The sequence below is a fragment of the Peromyscus maniculatus genome, chromosome 5, assembly GCF_049852395.1.
Source record: "Peromyscus maniculatus bairdii isolate BWxNUB_F1_BW_parent chromosome 5, HU_Pman_BW_mat_3.1, whole genome shotgun sequence".
Lineage (NCBI taxonomy): Eukaryota > Metazoa > Chordata > Mammalia > Rodentia > Cricetidae > Peromyscus > Peromyscus maniculatus.
Genome location: NC_134856.1, coordinates 46,945,374 through 46,968,462, shown reverse-complemented (window position 1 = coordinate 46,968,462; position 23,089 = coordinate 46,945,374). Strand labels below are relative to the sequence as shown.

Genomic DNA, 23,089 nt, shown 5'->3' with positions numbered 1-23,089 from the left:
TTACTACAGCAGCTTGCTCTACTGCTACCAACTTGACTTGCCTGTACTTCGAGGAGTTGGTCTGATTGCATACATCCCCAAATAAAATACAGCACCCCAAAGCTTTGACTGTTTGCATTTTTTTGTGTATTATCAGTCTTACCCCCCACCTTTTCTTCCCCTTCCTTTCAGGATATTTGCAAATCACTCTGGTGCCACCGCGTGGGCCACAGATGTGAAACCAAGTTCATGCCTGCAGCAGAAGGGACCGTTTGTGGCTTGAGTATGGTAACTGTGCACTTGCTAGTCTGTAGCTCTAGAATGGTGTGAAGGTCATAGAACTGTGACTCTAGAAATGGCACATTTTCTTGGCTACATTTTTTTTCTGTCTTCTCTTAAAAGTAACCAGTATTAGCAAGCAAAGATTATAAAACAGAATTACAATATGTAAACCAGTTCATTCATTTGTTTATATAGATATTTTATTTGTGTTTCTCTTTTATAGATGGGGCCTTGATCCTTAAGTATCTCTATGTCACTGAACTAATAGGCTTCATTGCATGCCATTTGTGGGTTAAACTTCATGTCCTATGAAAGAGCCCCGGGGGGCAGGTGTTCCCATTAGTAACAGAAATGTCTGTCAACAAAAATTTTCATATTCGTTTCTATTGTCTTTCCTTTTCCTAGTAGGGTCTGGCAGGAAAGGTACCCTTGGCATAACAATAAATGAAGCATATTTAGCAAGTCCATTTGACAGACCACACTAGAATTTTAACACATAATGAGATGGTACAGGTTTGCCAATCTCTGTCATTTGCTTTCTCCAAACTCTCTTAACCTGGGTAGAAGAATTGGTCATTTAAAGTGATTTCAGTTCCTTAGTGACTGTTGAGTACCAGTATCAGGATGAGTCTCTGAAGACACAGGATGAGACAAACTGAAAAGTCAGTCCTGTTCTTCCAAGAACCCACAGCAGAAGCTGGCAACTTTCCCTGTTCTTCCAACATCTCTGTCACACGAAAGAAAAAAGAACGTTGCTTGGGATTCAGTATGCACGTCCAGTGAATGGTGTTAAGAGTGTATACCGAGTGGACACCGGATCTTGCATCGAAGAGACTCGAGCGAGTCCAGAAATAGAGGTAGAATGCAGACACATGAAAGTAAAATGAGTGAAAGCCAAGTCCTTCCATCTCAAGATGTGTGTGCAAGAAAGAGGAATGTCTATGCTGTCATACCCTGAATTAAAGAGTTTTGAGGCAGGACACTGGGGCTCATTCTGTAATTCTAGCATTCAAAAGGCTGAGACAGGAGGATTGCCATGAGTTTGAGGTCAGCCTACCTTATGTAGCAAGTTCCATGACATCCTCTGCCAGGTAGTGAGATCCTGCCTAATAATGTCAATAATACATTTTAAAATGTACAGTGCAAGTCATGGCAATTGGCCATATCGAATATTTGAGAAATACTAGGGATATATATGATAGATAAGATTATATGTGTATCTTTAATATTTACATCTTATGTGGAGAATTTTATGTATGTATTGTTACTTGCATCTATATGTAGATTTCTGTAAAGTCCCATTTGTTACACAGATTGCAAAGCCAGAGGAAGGCAGTCTGTTAGCAGCTTGACCTAGGACCAGGATGAATATTGAGATCACGGCAGCCTAGTTGTTCATTCAATGATTGAAACAGATGTAAAGAAACACTTTTCAAACAAAGAAATTAGATTAAAATTAAGGCACCTCGGGCAGTAATTTGTTTATAAGAAGCAGAATGAGCCCTGTGTAGGTGTGAAATCTAGACTCTTCTATGTATGTTGTATTTGTGTCCCTATGAGACTGAGGAGGTCAAAATTTCCCTACTAAGTTCTCATATGCAAAGAGGTCTTCAATTCCTGAAGGCTTGAAAGGGTACACACAGGTCTTCCCACTGTTCTCAGACATCAGAGCAACTTGGTTTTCTGTTGGCTGCTGATGCTAGCGAGACCATAGGCTATTGCTTTTTGTCCAGTGTCAGCCCAGTAGAGGCTCCATGACTCCTAGTGGGAAAGATGTGTGGTGGCAGCAGCCAAAACCCTCAGATGACTGATTGGTTCCCCACAACATTATGTAATTTCAAACTCTGAAATGGCAATTAACCCAAGCAAAGGAAAAGCTTAAAACAGAGGGACTGACCTGCTCGTAGCAAGAATTTGAAGAAAGGAAGAAACATAACCAAGACAAAACTCACTGTCAACAAAGCCACACCATGAACAGCCACACAGCCAAATGCATCATGGGGGTACATAGCAATGGTAGATAACTGTAAGTCAAACAGTCTCCCTGTGATTCTGTAACTGAACCCCACTTCTCAGTAAAACCTGACATCCCCTAAAGCCCAACCCTTTGGATCAAAGTGCAGAGGTTTTCAGGAAAGTGTGTGCTTCTACTAAGTCTTGCAGGACTTGCTCAAAGTGAAAACACAGCAAGAAAAAAAAGCAATACTACCAGAGAATTCAATCCCTAGAGAAGGAGAAGAAATGGGAAGGGGACTAGAAAAATGTGACTTTACTGCAAGAGAAGAACTAACATGGGAGGCTAACAGAGAAAACAATCCTTAGCCACCTTGTGTGAATCACAGCCAAATGAAAGACTCAGAACAAACCCACCTAAGGCGCTGAAGATCGCCAGCCATCAGCGGGTCTGCAATGGGCACCTTCTACAAATGCAATTCCTTCAGACAGAAAGTTAATAATTTCGTATGAGATTAGTATGGGGTGGTTAAATGAGGCAAATCACCCTCACGGTTAGCTGTGTCTCACGTCGGCGGTGATGGGGAAATAATCGCAATGATCAACTCTTGAATGCATCAGAATTGTCCCATAAGTAGTATTGTCTCCAAGCAACAAGGAGGCATCCCTGTAATTCTGTCTGACCACTTGGGCCATTGCATAGAATCTTATCTGTGTGTTTCCCCTACACAGACAGTTCACACAGCGTGTACTCAGCACGAGGGTGGGAAACACCACTTCTCTCTACAGGCAGACTTGGAAACGCAGGCAGCAGCCATGCAGCCACTGAGCATTCATAAAACACAGCAAACGAGGGTTGTGCCGGTGTCACACATTGTCCCTCTTGCCTTCCCAGACCCCCTTTTCCTTTTTTATTGTGCAGACATTTGCCTCGCCCTGCACTTTCCCAGGTGGCCTCTGATGGGAACCCTGTTGCATGTTCTTTCTGCAGTGGTGTCGACAGGGCCAGTGTGTAAAGCTTGGAGAGCTCGGCCCCCGGCCCATCCATGGCCAGTGGTCTGCCTGGTCGAAGTGGTCAGAATGTTCGCGCACTTGTGGTGGAGGAGTCAAGTACCAGGAGAGGCACTGTAGTAACCCCAAGTAAGGCTCCAGGAAGACTTGACTTTTGAGTGGGATTTTCTTCCTTTGGGTTAAAAGCAGCCAGCCAAGGTTTTCCTGTTTACACATGAAGGCTGTGTGTATTGGGAAATGGAACAGGAAGAAGCCTGGTGGGTGGACTTCAGAACACAACAGAAGAGCTCCTCTGTTTGTAAATATGATGCTTAAAGACTCCAGTCACCTCCTAACTTATTTCTTAACCTGAGCAAGGCTCTGCAGTCCTACACCTGAGCTGTTGTTCAGCCGGGAGGCTTGTGGAGTGGGAAGAGTGTCCCCCGCAGATGAACTGAGGCGTGTAATGATTTGTACCTTGCAGGAATAGTCTTCAATCCCTGTTGGTAGACCTGTCCGGCTTCTCAAAAGATACCAGATATAAAAACACATGTGACATTGCTAAATATTGACGATGAACTTTAATTTTCTTTAAAAATAAAACAAAAAGCCACTATGAGAACTAAAATCATTACAGTCACATGTTGAAATTGACCTATGGTCACCTTTAGGGACGCTGTAGTCCCATCATTATGGAGCCTGAGTCTAGAAAATTACAAGGGCATTTAAGTAACTTCAAAAGACTCTGATTCACATGTGAGGTGAATGCTTCCTATTTGTCCTGGTAGAAAGGTCCGAGGTATTGGAGGTACAAAAACCCCAGAGAACTCACCTGCCCTTTCTTAACGTGTGACTTTGGGAAAGTCACTTGAACTCTAAACGCATGTTTCTATACAAAATGGGATGTTTGATCCATCTTACAAGACTTGGAGGAGTTAGGAATAGTATCTGTAAAATTCCTCAATGCCTGGAGAGGAGGCATATACCTATAATCTCAGCAATTGGACTAAGCCAGAAAGATTAAGGCTAATCAGGGTTGCATGGTGAGATTTTATGCTGAGAGAGAGAGAGAAAGACAGACAGAGACAGAGACAGAGACAGAGACAGAGACGGAAAGACAGATGGACACCAACTGATCTGAAAGACAAGGAACATCCAATAGACACTCAGCAAAGTGTTCTGAGAGTCATGTGCTCTCATAGTCCTCATTTCAACCTCTCCAGGAGAACGGGGTCACCCAGTGTCACCCTAGAGACCTATGGAGGAAGTGGTAGCTGCTGTGTCATAACACTACCAGTGACCTATATAGAGAGTATGACAGGCTGAGAACAGTGTGGTGAGACCCTGAAAACCAGGGTTAACTTTACCACCCATCTGGGGGATGGCAGCCCATGGAGGCCAAGCACACAAGCTGTGGAGCCCAACACCCTGACCCTGCCCTAACCCTGCAGTGCCAGCTGTGAAACCACAAGCACTCAGTTCTCCCTTTCCCCCGGAGTCCTCGTTTATAAACACGGGGTCAGGATGGCACAAACACCAGCCAAGCTGAAAGCTGTAAAATGCTCTGCAAGAGGGCCCAGCATACCATAAGTACTGCAGGAACACTTGGTGAGCTGAGAATCCAAACGTAATGAAATCAGAGTAAAAAGGAAACTTTCAGAAGAGACAAATGGTACTTCATCTGAGTCAGCAATCTGAGTGCTATAAAAAGCTTTTCAGTTTCTTTTTTCCAAAATACAAAGAGCAGGTTGGAGATAATTAGATGGCGTGAGCCAGGCGCTTCTTAGGATATCTTACGCTGCTCTGGAGCCAGCCTTCTCTTCACCCTTCCTGAAGATTGACTCTGGGGCTTTGCACACAGTAATGAAGTACCCTAGCCCTGAGCTAGCTCCCTTTGCAGACCCCTTTTACCTTTTTATTTAGAGACAAAGTCCTTGCTGACCATGAGCTCGTTATCTACCCCAGGCTGGCCTTGAATTTGCAGTCCTATTCCCTCAGCCTCATAAAGAGCTGGGATTACAACCTACAGTAATGGCAGTAGTCCCAATAACCCAGAGCTTTTCAGATCCAGAATTATTGATGTAAAAGGCTGCAAAGTTCTTGTGAGTTTATCTCTTAAATTTTATTTTGCTATTTTATGTCTCGTGTGTTTGTGTGTGAGACAGAGAGAGAGAGAGAGAGAGAGAGAGAGAGAGAGAGAGAGAGAGTGTGTGTGTGTGTGTGTGTGTGTGTGTGTGTGTGTGTGTGTGCATGCACGCATGCTCATGCATGTTTGTGCAGAGGCCAGAAGGCATTTGATTCCAGGAGCTAGAGTTACAGGAGGCTGTGAGCTGCCATATATGAGTGTTGGGTGTGGAACTCCTCTGGTCATCAGCAAGAGCAGAGTATTTTTTTTAAAGATTTATTTTTATTTTACATGCATTGGTGTTTTTTGTTTTGTTTTGCTTTGTTTTTTGCCTGCATGTACATCTGTGTGAGGGTGCCATATCCCCTGGAACTGTAGTTACAAACAGATGTGAGCTGCCATGTGGGTGCTGGGAATTGAACCCGGGTCCTCTGGAAGAGCCGCCAGTGCTCTTAACGTCTGAGCCATCGCTCCAGCCCGAGCAGAGTGTTCTTAAGTGCCCAGCATCTCCCCAGGCCCAGGGCTTCTTTTTGACAATGCAGGATCAGCATGTATGACATCTTCCCACTTGGTGCTAATGGGATTACTTTCTATTTCTTTACCCGCACATTACAGCAAACAGCAATTTCTTCAGGCATTGCCACATATCCTAAGTGGAGCAAAACATACGTTTTCCTAGGACTCCTTAGACTCAGTACCTGAATATAATAGGAGGAAGGCTTGGGATCCATTCCTGATTTATAGCAGATTATGAAAACTACATATACTTCACTATAGTCAACGTCCTGGACAGTGCTTTTCAAAATCAGTGCTACTTTAGGTTCTGCAGCATGTTTCCTGGGTCTGGTTTTCATGCATGACCACATTTTCTAATATTTTTGTAATCTCAATATTTTCCCGAGAAAGAAAACATTACCTAACTTAATAGCTCTGCCAGTGGAGTGCAGGAAAGAGACCCGTGGGATTTAAGTGAGAACCTCTCTCGTGTCTATGGGATTGAGAACTCACCTGGTGATAGATAACTGCTTGCGGAAATAGCGTGTCTCCCTTTTCAAGATTCCTAATGAAGAATTAATCACTTAACTGTTTCCACTCGGGGGAGTTGTGTTGTATTAAACAAGCTCAAAGATAACTGGAATAATGTCTCCTTTGCCTCAGGGTGAAGCCACAAATAAAACAAGTAGATGGTCAGTTAATCCCCACACGGTTGAATTAATTGTTCTAACCAGCTCTTAATTCTATTCGTTGTAGCAAAACTGCTTTTATTCTCACCCTTTCAATTTCAAGTTACTGGTTTTTTGTTTTTGCTTTTTTTTCTTCCAGCTAAGTTCTGCCATTTGGTTCCGTTGGTAGCTCTCGGCTTAGCCGTTTTTATTTTCTCACTGGAGAAGCAGTGTAAGGTTCCTATTTCATCTACTGAGGTTCTTCCAAGGATGTGTTTTGTTTCATAAAAGAATCAAGTGTGCAAGGCTGATGTGTAGACTTACCAATGTGTTTAGCCTTACAAGGGGTTAAAGGTCATCTGATTCCAGGACAGCCAACATCACGTGTGTATGACTGTCTCCCCTGTCTGTAGCAGGTGTGTTTATTGCTTCCACATCCTGTTTTCTGTGGAGTTCCACGACACTTTAAAAGCCTTTCCAAACACGTCTCCAGGAACTTTCTCCCAGACACATTAAAACCACCCCATCAGTTCCAACGCCATGTTATCCCATTATTTCACAGATGGGCAACCAAGGGAGAAGAGATTCCACTCACAGCATCAGCACCTGCTTGGGTACCACACTGACAATGGCAGATTCAAAGCCAGGTGCATAGTCTTAACTCTTTGACCTTTCTCCTGGTTCCCTACCTATCAAATTATCACACTGTAACCCAGCTGTATTCCAAACATTAACAGTGGCATCCTGAGATACTCTAGAACATCCCTAAAACACAAGTCTAGTCAGCAAAGAATTATAGACTATTCACTCTAGTGCCACCTAGCCAGTGGAGTTTGGGAGGACGCTGGAGCCTCACAACAATCATTTAACTGACTCTGGGGCCCATTTTTCTAACCAATAATTCCCAGGCTCAATTATCAAAATCAGCAGGGTCCTCTAAAAGGTGCACCAATTTCTTTGGAAGACACATAACAACCACACTGTGTGTTCTTATTGAAAGAGTCTGTGGGTGTAGCTCAGTTGGAAGAGTGCTTGCTTGTATGTGTGAGAATGTCCGTGGTCAGTTCCCAACACTGTGTCATCCAGGCTTGGACTACCTGAAATCCTATCATTCAGGAGGTAGATTCCAGAAGACCTGCAAATCAAGTTCATCCTTGACTGTGCAGCAAGTTTGAGGTCAGAATGAGATACACGAGACCCTGTCTGAGGGAGGGAGGGGAGGAGACAAACAGACAAAGAGAATAGATGAGCATGTAAGTGAGAATGTAGAGGAAATCTTGCTATATACACGTGTGTCCATATGTACATTATAATACAGCATTCCCGCAGTGATTCTAAGTTATATAACCAACTGATACTGCAAGCGCCTGTGATCAGGTTGACCGATGCAAAAACAAATACAGTTCTACTTTATAATGCAACATTGTGTGCTGAGACTTTGCTTTCTGCCTCTATTTTTGTTTCTAATCCCAGAGCTCTTGTCACTCTGCAGGGTGTTATGGGAAAGTTTTCTATTCACTTATCCAACCTTTCCTGCTTAAAACCATAAAAATCCAGGGGTGGCCGTGCAGCCCTGCAATCCATCATTCAGAGGGCACAGGCAGGAAGATTCTGAGTTCAAACTCAGCTTGGACTACCTTTTGAGACCGTCCCAGACAGAATAAAAGGCTGCAGGAAAATGTCCTTGAATTGGAACATTTGGAATTATTGGCAGTCATTGCTTCAACCACTCTGACTTTATCCCATAATGAAACATGAAATCTGAGCATTCTGAACATAGAGAGCATAGTGTGGCTTGTAATTTGAGAGCATGAACTATTTAAAATATTTATAGTCTAATTCTAATCTATAAAGTCAAGGACAGTAAAGCAGGGCATGAACTTAAATGCACATCTACCTCGCTGTTGAAGACAAGCTGCCTAGGCACTCTGCTTACTGGATCTTTCTCTCAGTTCCCACTTGCTTCAACCATGCCTATCTTGCTCAGATAAATGCAGTCCTAGGTGACAAGGAAGAAAGTCTGGGACAGAGTCCAAAGATCTGAGGTTCAGCTCCACTGTCCCCATGAGCTGTGTGACCTTCACTAACGTGCTGTCTGTGCCCCACCTGCCCTTTCTTCACTTCCTCCATCCGAAGAGTGGAAAGCCCTGTGAGTTTGGAGACCTTTTCCAGGCTGCAGCGGTCTAGGTTGAAAAAGTCACACACTGTGATGGTCACTAAGCTGACTAGTAACGGGGAGTCCACATGCAGCCTATGTTTAAAATCTCAGAGAGAAAGCCTGTAGCTGAGAATGTGCCTTAATATGCTTTGTAAAGAGTATTGAGGCTGTGATAACACAATTTAGGGTTTGCTGAATGCCTTATAAATGACCATTTGAGAAGTCTTAGGGGATCTGATTGGGTGCTACTCATAGCCATTTGCTCCAGAATGTTTTGAAAAGGCAGGAAAATCTCATTCTGACCATGCAACTCTTTCTGTGTCTGTGAAGTTCCTCCGTGGGATCTCAGGAAGGCTTGCTAGAAGACACTGTGGTGGATCCAGCAGTATTCTGTGACAAGCCTGAACTTCCCATGGAAACAAGGAATTTTAATCACATCCACTTATTAGCCTTGAGTCCCCTTTCAGGTTTCCTGTTGGTATCAGATTTTTATATGAAGCAATCCTCGGCTGAGTTTTAGCTCTGGAGAAAGCTGTGGGTAGGGAGAGCATAAGGAAGGGTTTTGTGCTGAGGAGGCTTATTGAGTGGTTAGTGTTCGGAGCAGGGTAGGCTGGGTGAGTGGTTAGTGTTTGGTGCAGGGTCGGATGGGTGACCGACACTAATTTTCAATACAATTGCCCTTTTTCTTCACTTTCCCTCCTGGCTTTTGCAAATCTGAATTTGCCCACTAAGTCTTAAGAGCTTGCTGTTGAGATTATAATTATTTATATTCTCATGAGATTCTCAGCTCTGCGAATCATTCTCTACTTCTCTTTGTGCTTGGCAGGAAAGCAGGAAGTGGCCGAAGTTAAAAGGTGGTCATGCTGGTGAAAAAGAGGCAGTGTCTCCCCTCAGAGTGCAGAGTCGATTGGGATAAACCACCCCGGGATAGGAAAATAGCCAGAGTGCTAGCTCCAGGGCTGACAGAGCCGGCCTGGAGAACGTGGGTCTTCCATTCTTTTTTCCACATGCCACGGTCTTCATGGTAGCAGGTGCACCGGAAGTGCGGGAAGAAGTTTAGACTATAATGCGATGGGGGAGGGAGCCTGGAGACATGGGGTAGATCTGCATTTACAGCTTTTGAGACCAGTGCGGAAAGGTGTGTGTAGGTGGCACACACCTGTGGCAGAGAACCTCTTACTGTGTTCACAGAATCCCTGACACATGAAGTATCGAGAATATTTTCGTCATTGGTTGTTAAGGAAAGTTCCAGAATATAAAAATTAGATCAGAGACAGGAAATGAGTTTGATTTTAGGTGTCACTTACAATTAGGCATAGCAACAGCTGCCTGAAAGTGTGATAAATATGATATTACAATTTTGAGGCCATATTAAGTTTCTGTGAAAACAAAAAGAGCTCTGTGATTGATTAATTATGTCTGTATGGAAACTAGAAGGGCCTAGGTAAATTGCAGGGCATCTATTTCCAATTATGTAATAAACTAGATACGACTGCCCATAGTACAATGATGCTTCCCTCAATTGCATTATTATATGTGGCTGAGAGTGTTTGGTTCTAAAATTCCTGAATTCTGTTTTTAGGCCTCAGTATGGTGGCAAGTTCTGTCCAGGATCTAGCCGTATCTACAAACTGTGCAACATTAACCCTTGTAGTGAAAACAGCTTGGACTTCCGCGCCCAGCAGTGTGCAGAGTATAACAACAAGCCCTTCCGGGGATGGTTGTATCGGTGGAGACCCTATACCAAAGTTGAAGGTAACTCAGTCACTATGACATTCTGGTCAGATAGTATGTAAACTCACAACACAGAAAGAGATCTCTGCCCATGTTAAAGAGTTTCCATGTTTATTTTCTATTCTCCAGACTTGTCCTGGTTCAGTGTTTCATCAACTTTCATAGGTGTTTATTTTTGCAGTCTTTTTTTTTTTCTTCCCAGAAGACACCTCTTGTCTGTGAGTGAAAGGACCTGTGTGTTTTGAATGGGTTTATATTTCTAAATGTACCATTGACAGCTTGGTGATTTTTGTTTCCCAGAGATGTTAATTGAAATTGGTATGAGTTGTCCAGACTGAAAACTTATGAAATCATATATGCCCCACAGAGACAGCATATTTAGGAAGGGACATGTCAAATGATTGCAAGTACAGGAAAAAAAATTTTTTTTGTAAAAAGAACACGTCTGGAGAGAGAGAGAGAGAGAGAGAGAGAGAGAGAGAGAGAGAGAGAGAGGGAGGGAGGGAGGGAGGGAGGGAGGGAGGGAGGGAGGGAGGGAGGGAGGGAGAGGGAGAGGGAGAGGGAGAGAACAAAAATTATACTGGTCTCTTCATATTTATTATAACAAAGTTATAGCTTACATTTAACTTTTTAAACAATATCTGTAAATAGAGACAAGAGGGTGGTGTTTTGAGACAATGTATCATTCTTTAGCTCAAATTAATTTGGAATTTACTATGTATCCCAGGCGGGACTATCTAGCTGCATTAAACTTTTTTAATTAATTAATTTTTCTCTTGGCTAAATAACAAAACATTTATTTTAGTTGCCATGGAAAAGTTGGTATACTTTTTGTCACCCATGCTGGATAATCTGTCGCTAGTCTGTGTCTTGGCAATTTTTGTATTGTCCTGGCTTATCACTTTCTTGGTTGTGCCCTCTTTGTTGCATACATGTAGAAGGAGACACTGGTGTTTCTGACAATTGATGGGTTATTCTAAAAATGAAACTGTGTTGCCAGTTGCCATCAGGAGAGTTTCTGCAATTTAAGAACTTTAGGGACCAGCCTCACCTGATATTAATAGCAGGTAGCATAGCTTTAAACAACACCTGCCTGGATGTTCCTTCCAGGAGTGCTGACTCTGCACTGAGGACTGTCTGTCAAAAGCAGAGGCAAATGTGAATGTTTAAAAAGCTGTGTCTCTGGAGGCCTGTGGCTGTTTACTATTTAAAAAAAAAAAAGTTTTTCTTGAAATTGTTTCAAAGAATACATCTGTTGTTGTTATTTTAACTCTTTTTACTCTTTGGGGCCTACCACCCAGCTCCCAAATAAATACATGAAGACTTATTCTTTCTTATGAATGCTGGGCCTTAGCTTGGCTTATTTCTAGCCAGTTTTTCTTATCGTAAATTACCCTGTTTACCTTTTGCCTCTGGGCTGTTATCTTTCTCTATCCTATATGTGCTTTTTTACTTCTTACTCCGTGGCTTACTGTGTAGCTGGGTGGCTGGCCCCTGATATCCTCCTCTAATTCTTCTTTTCTCACTACTCCATCATCTCTTCCCAGATTTCTCCTTCTATTTATTCTCTCTGCCTGCCAGCCTCACCTATCCTTTCTCCTGCCTGCCTCACTATTGGCCGTTCAGTTCTTTACTAGACCAATCAGGTGTTTTAGGCAGGCAAAGTAACACAGCTTCACAGAGTTAAACAAATGCAACATAAAAGAATGCAGCACATCTTTGCACCATTAAACATATGTTCCACAGCATAAACAAGTGTAACACATCCTCAACTACTGTTCCACAATGCACATCTATGTAAGATCTCAAAATGTCCTAGGATCTCGGCTTCTCAGAGAGACCTAGCCAACACATTCTTTTGTCACTTACTCTCTAAAGCCTTTGTCCTGCTTTAGTCTTAGTATGAGTTTACTGTTACATTTTAATTTTTTTATTTTTATCATGTGTATAAACATTTTACCTACCTGTATGTTTATGGACAGATCCCTTGGAATTGGACTTACAGACAACTGTGAGCCACCATATAGATGCTGAGAATTCAATTCTGGTCCTTTCCTCTTACTGCTCTTAAGCACTGAGCCATCTTTCCAGTCTCAAGTTCACTTTTTTTGTCTATTGGTTATCTTCACAAGAACTTCAGGTCCACAAGGACCAAGCCTTTGGTACATCTTCAGCATGTTTTGTATCCCCAGCATCTAAGCAGGCTACTTAGTCTATACTTAAGGACTAGTTTGGGGAATTTGTTGTTGCCTTTTTTAAAAAGGAATCAGAGTATCACTCTGTAGCACAGACTAATCTAGAATTCTCAATCCTCCTACTTTAGCCTCTTGAGTCCTTGGATGACAGATGTGTTACCATACCTGGCTTTAATAGCTGTAATTTTTTTTAATGGATACAGGAATTCCAGCTGTCCAAAAGGGGCATATGATCCCCCATACAAGTGAAAAGTTCTCTATCAGTACAGGTGTTCAACTGGGGGTGAGTAATGAACAGGGAAGGATGCTACACAGCAGGTTCCAGCAGACAGCAGATGGGATAGGCCACATTGATATTTCTAACATCCCAAACTGCATTTTCTCTTGTGTGTGCACTCCTGCAACCTCAAGTTTCCCGTATATAATTCTTCCTCTGAGACTGTGTCCTTCTCTTTGCTGTCTTCCTGTCCTCTGGATTCTTGGGTGTTCCTTGGTCTTCACGTGTGATTCATTATCTGTAGCACTAATGCATTCTGTTCTGTTGTTACCCACTAAGCGGGTTCTGTGTTGAAATGCAATGGGAATGTTAGGAAAGTCTGTAGCTGGGAAAATGCTTTGGGCTTCAGTGTAGCTTCACTATTACATGGCAGACTTTGGTAACAAGAGAGTGTGTGGTTTTTAGTCACTCACTCTGTGAGAATTTGCTGCCTCAGGAGCTCCTGTCTGCCCAGAGTGAGACAGCACAGTTAGGGCTTTTGTTCTCACCTCCCTCTCCAGATGAAACTTAGAACCAGAGGAGACTGACCACTATTTGAAAGTCTGGCATATTCCTACCATTTAAGAACAGGAGAAGGCCAGGTGGGAGAGCACACACGTGTAATTTCAGCACTCAGGAGGCTGAGGCAGAAAAGATGCCCTCGCTTGCTTTTCATTACTGTGATAACCATCCTGAACAAAAGAAACTTGGCTGAGAGGAGGGTTTGTTTCATCTTGTAATTCCAGATCCCAGCCCATCCTCTAGAGCAGTCAGGGCAGGACCTCAAGCAGAAACCGTGGAGGAACACTTTTTACTGGCTCTCTCTAGCTCATACTTAGCTGGCTTTCTTATATTGTCCAGACCTACCTGCCTGGGGAATGGTGCTGCCCACAGTAGGCTAGGCCCTTCCATATCAATCACCAATCAAGACAGTCTCTGGAAGACATGCCTATGGGCCAATCTGATCTGAGCAATTCTTCATTTGAGGTTTCTTCCTTCCAAATGACTCTAGGTCATATCAATTTCATGCTTAAAAGTAAGAAACAGAGGGGATGGGTCAGAAGCCAACTTGGGCTACTATAGTGAGACTGTCTCAAAAACAAAGCAAAACCAAAAGACCAGGGGAAGGCTTTGTCATAAATGGAGATCTTCTCCCCATCAGCGGTGAACTTCTCTTTTATCTTTTTCATTCTGTTTTTGAAGGGCAAGGTCATGCCTGGAAATCTGTACTAGACACAAAAAAAAAAAAAAAGAAAGAAAAAAAAAGAAAAAAAAAAACACTTTTATTAGAACTTTTCAAATCCTGGGACTGGTAAAGAAGAGAAAAGACACATACATTCACACATACACGTGCACACACATAAGCACACACCCATGCACACACACACCATCCAACTCCTTAATCTCATTTATAAGAATTAGAAGATATTAAAGTTGTTATTTGAAAAATAAAAACATTGTGGTTGGGAGAAACATTTTATCCACCCACACATCTACATATTTTGACCACAGTAATACATTTTTCTCTCATGGTTAAGTTTTAGTTTTGCCTTCTATTGAAGGGTTTTGTGAAGCAGGACTGTTTGCGAACTGTTTACACATCTGGGTGAAACTGTTGTTAGGGATATCACTCAGTGTCGCCTACGGAAGGTCCCATGTGAAAAACGTCATCTGGAGCTGCTGGCCAAGGACTGCTGTCTCCATAGAAGGAATTGGCTGTCTTACTCCTTCCAGATAACAAGAGCTCTATAACTACATTATTTTTTTCTTTTTCTTTCCTATGATACTAGAAATTTCTCAGGAGATTAATGACCAACACAAAATACTTTTTTAGCCTCTAGAATTAGCTTATTTGCCCTTTCTATTAGTGACATTTTAATTTGATGTTTTTTTATAAACATGGTTGACTACATGCTTTTGTTTTCAAGGTGTATCAACTTTACCTTTTTACAGGCTGTATAAATATCTATAGGGATCCAGTCCCAAACCAAAATCATCAGACTATATAACCTAAACTGTTTGTAAAAGTTAAAGTTTCATTAGAATACAAAGATACCCTTTCATGTATCTGCTGTTATTCATTAACTTCAGAGACCACAAAGTCTGTAATACTTAGAGTCTGGGGAGGCTGGCTGTTCAACCCAGCAATCCTGTACGTGGTGATGATTCCTAAAGATTAGGAATACAAAATTCTTAGGTATCAAGCCAAGCATGGTGACACACACCTTTCATCTCAGTACCTGGGAGGCAGAGGCAGGTTGATGCCTATGAGTTCAAAGTTAGCCAGGTCTACATAAACAGCTCTAAGCCAGTCAGGGCTGCACAGGGAGACTCTCCCTCAAACAAAACAAAACAGCCCACAATTTTTTGGTATCTGCTGTGGATGTCCTTCTGTGTGCTATGAATATATGTTGCTCTGATTGGTTGATAAATAAAATGCTGATTGGCCGGTAGCCAGGCAGGAAGTATAGGAGTATGAGGTAAACAGACAAGGAGAATTCTGGGAACAGAAAAACTGAGTCAGCAGACGCCAGCCTGCCATCCAGGGAGCAGCATGTAATGGCACACAGGTAAAGCCATGGAATACGTGGAAACATATAGATTAACAGAAATGGGCTGAGTTTAAATTAAGAGCTACTCAGTAGTAGGCCTGAGCTAATGGCTGAGTAGTTTTAATTACTATAATCTTCTGAGGGATTATTTTTAAGTGGCTATGGGGTCCATGGGGCTGAGCAGGACCAAAGAAAACTTCAGCTACAGGTATCAATATTTAATTGGCTTTTTATAGGCTGCCAAATGGAATTTGTCTTTTGAAAGATACATACATGTGGTCTTCACACACACACACACACAGGCACACTCACAAACAAAATTATATAGAATGTTACCTTTGCTCCTAATAGTTTTCCAAGTTGATTTCATTGCTCTGTCTGGTGGCCATACTGTTTTGCACACAGGCTAGTCTTGACTGAGTCCTCCTTTTATCTCTCTGCCTCTAGAGGAAGATCGATGTAAGCTCTACTGCAAGGCTGAAAACTTCGAGTTTTTTTTCGCCATGTCCGGCAAGGTGAAAGACGGGACACCCTGTTCCCCACACAGAAACGATGTCTGCATCGATGGGATTTGTGAAGTAAGAGGACATGTCTGCCCCAGGCTGTGCAGTCAGGTTTGGTCTCCTGTGTGCTGTGAAGATGGCTGGGAAAGTCCCTGCAGTATACACTGGGAAGATGGACAAAGTGTCCAGCTGCCATGCACACTTCTGAGGTCCTTTTTCAAATGACCCCTTAATTTCCTGCTTCAGCCACTTCCCAGCCTAGGGGGACGGTGTGCAGGTTACAGCCAACTTTGCATTGCTATAAAAACACAGATGGAAATAATGTTGATGTCTCAGTACCTGTTTACCAAGCACATTCCCCACATAGTAGAACCTCAGAAGTGCAATGGGGACAGATCTGTCCTCTCTTTACAGTTCTCTCTTTCTGGACTCACTGCTCCTTGCACTTAAACTTCACTGTGAACACTTCATCCTTTTCCATGATATGCGTGTGTATGCTTAAATGCGCTCAGGTGTGTGCATGTGTATTTATATGTGCTTGTGTGTGCTTGTGTGTACATGTGTGTCTGTGCTTATTTGTATGCATATGGGTGTTTATGTGTGTGTGTGGGTTTGTGTATAGGTGTGCACATGTGTGGGTTCATGCCTGTGTGTGTTTGTGTATGTATATGTGTATATGTGCATGTGTATGCATACATATATGTGTGTAGAGTGAGTCTGAATGTATACTGCTCAGGGTTTTTATGCTTCATCCAGTTGGACTATCTGGTAATAGCCCGTGACTCTTCACTCTAGCAGAGAGGTGGAGTCTAAGCCTTAGATCAACTGTGCAATTTGATCAACTATGCAGTCGCTTAAAGAGGAAGAGACACTTTTCTTAGAGGGAAGTTGGCCACCAGTAGATTGCCCAGGGTCCCAGTGGTTGACCCCACACACACACACACACCTGTATGCATATAACCAGCACTCATTAGAATCAGCAGGTTAAAACAATAACAATATACTGAGGAAAAGCCATAAAGTTAAGAGTGAGATGTATGGGGGACTTCCAAGAGAACTGGAAGGGAACAGGGATATACAGAATCAAAATACAGTGTATACATGAATGACATTTTTCGAAGAATAAATGTATTATTTACAAAGAAAGGAAAACTTTGAGCCCCGGTCTGACATAACGGTCCAGCTCCCCCCTTAGCAGAGCTGCCTGCCTCCTGTGAGTCTTCCTCGCTGGCTTTGCTTATCTTCGATCTTTCTTCCCTTGCTTTTGTTCGCCACAGCCAGTGGGATGTGACCATGAACTTGGCTCTAAGGCAGTGTCAGATGCATGTGGTGTTTGCAAAGGTGACAATTCAACTTGCAAGTTCTATAAAGGCCTGTACCTCAGTCAGCACAAAGCGAACGGTAAGAGCTGCTGCTGTCCCTCATTTCATCACAGCTGGCAGTGCCCCGCTCCGCCTCTGAACGGGGAGGGGACCGTGGTAATCTCATCCTAGCTCACCCAACAGCAGTGATAGCTTTTGCCACGTGGCAAGTTTCTTAGAGTGAGTAGTTTCATCTATGCATTGTACTTCAGAAGTATGGTGAGTGCACCACAAAATGGCTCAGCAGAGAAAGGCACTTGCCACCAAGCCTGATGACCTGAATTCCATCCCCAGAACCCAAGGGGGAAGGGAAGAACTGACTCACCAAAGTTGTCCTCTGGCTTCCTCATGCATGCTGTGACACATGGGTACACACACACACGTGCACTCGTACATGCATGTGCATTCATGCACAGAGAGAGAGAGAGAGAGAGAGAGAGAGAGAGAGAGAGAGAGAGAGAGAGAGAGAGAATAAATCTTCAAAACAAGAAAATGAAATTATTGATCTTTTTACTTAATAAAATAGGGGTGAATAATCTCAAAGGCTCCATCCAAATGGGTACTGCACACCTCTGGGCATTTCTAGTCACTGTTCGTTTTCTCCCATATACCGTGTGTTAAACTAAAAAAGATTCTTCTCTTTCCATTCAGAATATTATCCTGTGGTCACCATCCCACCTGGGGCCCACAGCATTGAGATCCAGGAGCTGCAGCTTTCTTCCAGCTATCTTGCCGTTCGAAGCCTCAGTCAAAAGTATTACCTCACTGGGGGCTGGAACATCGACTGGCCTGGGGACTTCACCTTCGCAGGGACCACATTTGAATACCAGCGGTCCTTTAACCACCCAGAACGCCTGTATGCACCAGGACCCACAAATGAGACGCTGGTCATTGAAGTAAGCTTGATTCTGATGCTGGTGCCTCCTGTAGCTTTGAAAGCAATGGCTACAACTTGAGCAAACTCAGAGGACTCCCTTTCAGCTCATTGCCGAACAGGAGATTGTTCTGAGTGCAAGGAGGGAAGGAAGGGCAGTTAGCAACTCGATTTTGAGAAACTGGAGACAGAAGTCAGATGTGCCTCCAAAAGGTTTCCATATTTACATAAGGGTCTTCTACCACTGCGCTAGCCTGGGAGTGCCCAGGAAGGGAATACTCATTAGACCATTCTATGCTGTGTCTGCCATTCAGAGAGTCCATTGCAGCTATTTCCAGCATCTGTCAGCTAGCTGGCCCAGGAGGAGGCTTTTTAGTAGAGAAAATGCTGACTTGAGTATCAGCAGGAGTTTAGTCATAATTTTGTAGGTTGTAGCTTCCCCAGAGATTAAGAAAGGAAAGAAAGCAAAACATATGAATGGGCAATAGAAGCAATAAACACAGCCAGCATTTCACTAAATAAGTATGCAAGATTGTTATCATATGCACATTTCCTTGAGTCCTCTGGGTCTGCTCTCTTCCTGTTTGCAAAAGGGAGCTGACAGTTTGCTCTCGAAGGAGTGTGATTTATTTCAGTATGTGTATAAATGACAATGCTTTACCATTTAACAAACACTCGCATAACCAGGTATTCTTGTTAGTCATTTTGCACTGCAGTTTATTACCTACACAATTAGAATAGAAAGCTTACTGTCGTTCAGATTTCTGTGACTGTCACTGAATACCTGAAGTAATCAACTTACAAAACAAAAAAAAAGTTTGTTTTGACTCGGAGACTTGAAAGTTCCAGGCTGTGCTCTGTTGGCCCTGTTGCTCTCGCTGTGTCCAAGGCAACACCAGGAGTATTTTGTGAAGAAGATGGCAACCAGGAAGTAAAAGGGAAAGGAGAAGGGTGAGGCCAGAAAATCCCACCAAGGATTCTTCTCCCCCAGTGACATAACGTCTCCTGACTATGGTCCACCACTTTCAGGTTTTGCGCCCACCACCACCACCCAGCAGTGTCACAGGCTAGGGGACCAAGTCTCCAACACACGTAAAGATAGGGGCTTGAGCATGAGAAACAGTTAATAGCTTCCATAGCCCGCAAAGCCAGGAGAAAGCAGAGGCAAACCTGAGTCCACATCTTCTCCATCCAGGAGCATGAACTCTTTGCCACAGTCCAGCTCCATGGCTGGTCTCTGCTCAAACAAAGGAAGGAGATCATTTGACGGAGCTGCTTCTAACACTGTTCTTAAGGCTGCTGTGGACTCTGTCTTCCTGTGGTTAGGAGACGATGTATGTGTGTGTGTGTGTGGGGGGGGGGTGATGCATGGTAAGTGAGTGTCTGTACATGACACATGTGAGAGCATGCATGAGGCGGCCACAGGTCAACCTCAGGTGTTCTTTCTTGAGTGTCATCCATCTTGTTTTTGAGACAGGCTCTCTCACTGGCCTGAAAGTTGTGAATTAGGTTAGGTTGGATAGCCAGCAAACTGCAAGGACCCATTGCTCTGCCTCCCCTGCTCAGGATCACAAGTGTGTGGCACCATGCCTGGCTTTGTTTATTTAGGCTCTGGAGATGGAACTCATGTCTCCATGCTTGCCTGGCAGATACTCTACCAACTAAGCTATAGCCACAGCCCTTCATGATCTGGTTTCTTGAATGTCCCCAGTACCTCATAAAGTAGGAGGGGTTTTGAGACCCCTTCTACAGATGAGAACACTGAGCCTCCCGGAACTTTGTGTAACATAGAAGTGGTAGGACTGAGAATGGAGCTTGGGTCTTTCTAACTCTGCTGCACATGACCTTACCCCACACCAAAGATACTTGAAAGGCCTGGTCACTCGTGTGGTTTTCTCAAGGCAAATCTACACCACTTGATCTAGAAGGTTCGGAAGCTCTGGAGAGGTGGAGAGCTGTGGGAGTAGGTAGCCGAGCTGCTCAGAGACGGTTGCTACCCATATTATTTTTAAAACATGTCAAATGAACTCAGGGCCTTGCATGTACCAGGCATGTACTTTACCTCTGTGCCACAGCCACTGCCACCTTGTCCACACTTGAATCCACACAATCATTGGAATATACCCAACAAGCATAAACCAGTAGCAACTAGAAGGCCACTATGAAAGCTGAATGTTAAGACTGGTACCAGGAGCTTGACTGATGATTTTTGCCTAGAATCCTTATTTCATTCTCTCTGCCTGGTGGGTTATTAATCTATTTGCTTATTGTGTCCTTGGCATGCTTAGGCCATCCTCTTGGCGTACTTTGATCAACTTTGTGACTGGCAAAGCTGTTTCCAGAGGCAGATTCTTCCTCTATAAACTGAAACTGCCCATTCATTTTCCTCATTCAGGGCTCAACTGGATGAGATCATACTGCTGTGATGTGGGTGGTGACCATGTGCAGCTTCTGATGGTTCCGTGGTGAAAGCAGTGAGGACGGATTCCCCTTACCCTGAGTGGGAGTTTGGATGCCATGTGTGATGAGTTATTCTGAGTGAATTTACATGACATCTTGATGTTTCCCTAATGGATTCTTAGACTTGGCAGAACTGTAGAAGGCTGAAACGTGAAAATACCCACTGTGTTAAGCAGCTGTTACTTCCTCTGTATTCTACACCCTGAACACAGACTTGGTTCCTTGCTTGACTGTAGACTAGATGTAAGTATACAGCTGAGGATAAAATGATAAAAAAAAAGATAAAGAGAAAGAAAGAAAAAAGGAAAGGAAGGAAGGAAGGAAGGAAGGAAGGAAGGAAGGAAGAAAGAAAGAAAGAAAGAAAGAAAGAAAGAAAGAAAGAAAGAAAGAAAGAAAGAAAGAAAGAAAGAAAGAAAGGGGAAAATAAAATAAAAGAAAATAGAAGAGAAAAAAAGAATCAGCAACCCTTCCTGGTATTATAAAACTTAGCATACTGCGAAGTATAGAACAGTATTGTACTATCAGCGAACACTGACTTTGGCAAGCTCCCTGAGGGAAAATAAATCTAAAGGACACAAACGGAGGTTGTCTCTGGATTTAGGGGTTGGTAGAGAAGAGCCATCTAATGTGATAACTGAAGCATGTGAATGACCAGCCAAGTGTGCAGGAACTTCAAGACAGGAAGTAGTTAAGAATGAACTTAATGCCGAACAGTGGTGGCGCATGCCTTTCCTCCCAGCACTTGGGAGGCAGAGGCAGGCAGATCTCTGTGAGTTCGCGGCCAGCTTGGTCTACAGAGTGAGTTGCAGGACAGGCTCCAAAGCTACACAGAGAAAATCTGTCTCAAAAAAAAAAAATGAGATTAATGCTTCAGACTGAGAAGTTGTTAACTCCCATCTAGCCAGAGTATGGTTAGGAAAAGAATGTCCTGAGGTGTGGGTGGGTATAGTAGGGAAGCAGAGAACAGAGAGACATAACCCACGGTGAGGAACATGGAATTCCTGCTAAGTCAGTGTCCAGATCTTACTGAGGTGGATATGTTAAAAATTCACTCCAGCTGCTGTGTAGAAATATGATTTGAGGGTCACAAAGTGAACGAAGGAAGGAAATGGATTCATCTCAAATTCTAGATAAGAAGTTCTAAAAACTGAAACAGAGAGGATAAGCTTGAAAGAAGTGGACCTGCTTGTAAAATATTAGAAATTTAGACAGTGTGAAGGAAGGTTCTGGAGATATATGGGATATGGACTCTGAGGGAAAACATAATATTGAGAATGAACCTCAGCTTCTTCCTTGAGCCTTTGGTGGGTGTTTTTATTACTGTAGCTATCTTGATGATACCTTGAAGTGGGGCTAGGGGTAGTGGGGTGTTTCCATTTTAGCCACCTGTTATTCAAGATACATCTTCAGTATTGAAGAAGCAGTTATGAACAGGCAGTGGGGGGTGCAGGTAAACAGTATTGGAATGAATGTATATCCAATCCTGCAAACCCCGGAAGTGATACCTTAATGTCAGTTAACAAATCACAGGGTAGAAGTCCCAGTTTTCTCTGATGAGCTGCCTCTTGGGAATAGCCAAACCATTGCCTTATCAAGACTATGCTTCACAAAGGCATTATAGAAGAGCAGTTGACACCACAAATGAGCTGGCACAAAAGGTGTGTGTAGACCTTGACTCAAAGTTGTCACAGGATTTTGTATGTAAATCCTCTTCTGTTGTTACCCTGGAACCTTGTCCTGTGCTTTGGCTCTGTACCTGCATGGACAGGAGAGTGGAGATTTCCTTAGTGATGATAGGGATGATGGCATTCTAGCTGTTCTTTCTCTGATGGCTCCAAGTTGAGGTGTGTGTGTGTGTGTGTGTGTGCACTTTTTTCTGGATTCTAAAGTATTTAAAATCTGTGCATGGATCCCACACTCCAAATCTCTCTGTGTTCATTTTGGAGTAGAGGAGCCATCCCAGATATTCCCTTGTTTCTGCAGGCTGCCAGAGAATACTGTTTGCCATGTGTCTGTTTCGTAGTTTCAAGACCATGCAATCGGTTTGAGTTTGAGTATCACAGCATCCCCTACAGTTATTGAAGTCTATTTGTCTATTCTGGGCACCTTTTGAACCATGGTGGTGCAGAATAAAGGTGCATCCTCCACATGTCCTAGTCTCACTTCTTTTACCATGATGAAACACCCCGAAAAGATTGACTTGCGGGGAAAGAGTATTTGTCTTCCAATTCCATGTCATAGTCCATCATTGGGAAGAGGTCAAGGCAGGAACTAAGCTGATGGTCATCACATTCAAGAGCAGAGAGAGAATAAAGGAATGAATAAAATAAAAATAAAATACTCAGCTTATTTTCTCTACTCTTTAAACAGTCCAGAGCCCAAACCTGAAGAATGGTACTGCCCACAGTGCATTGGAGCTTCTCATGTCAGTGAGTCCAATTAAGAAAATCTGTTGGTTGGGCAGTGGTGGCACACGCCCTTCCCCAGCACTCTAGAGGCAGGGG

General features: G+C 43.2%; 1 protein-coding gene across 1 annotated transcript in view; it reads left to right on the top strand.

The window, feature by feature from the left end:
- Nucleotides 1-23,089, top strand: part of Adamts18 (ADAM metallopeptidase with thrombospondin type 1 motif 18) — a 144,980-nt gene that overhangs the window by 87,838 nt on the left and 34,053 nt on the right. Inside the window, exons 11-16 of the mRNA XM_006974065.4 lie at nt 172-267; nt 3,206-3,354; nt 10,233-10,405; nt 15,835-15,965; nt 17,168-17,291; nt 17,903-18,147. Of these exons, the coding sequence (XP_006974127.1) occupies nt 172-267; nt 3,206-3,354; nt 10,233-10,405; nt 15,835-15,965; nt 17,168-17,291; nt 17,903-18,147 (918 nt within the window). The remainder of the gene's footprint in view (nt 1-171; nt 268-3,205; nt 3,355-10,232; nt 10,406-15,834; nt 15,966-17,167; nt 17,292-17,902; nt 18,148-23,089) is intronic.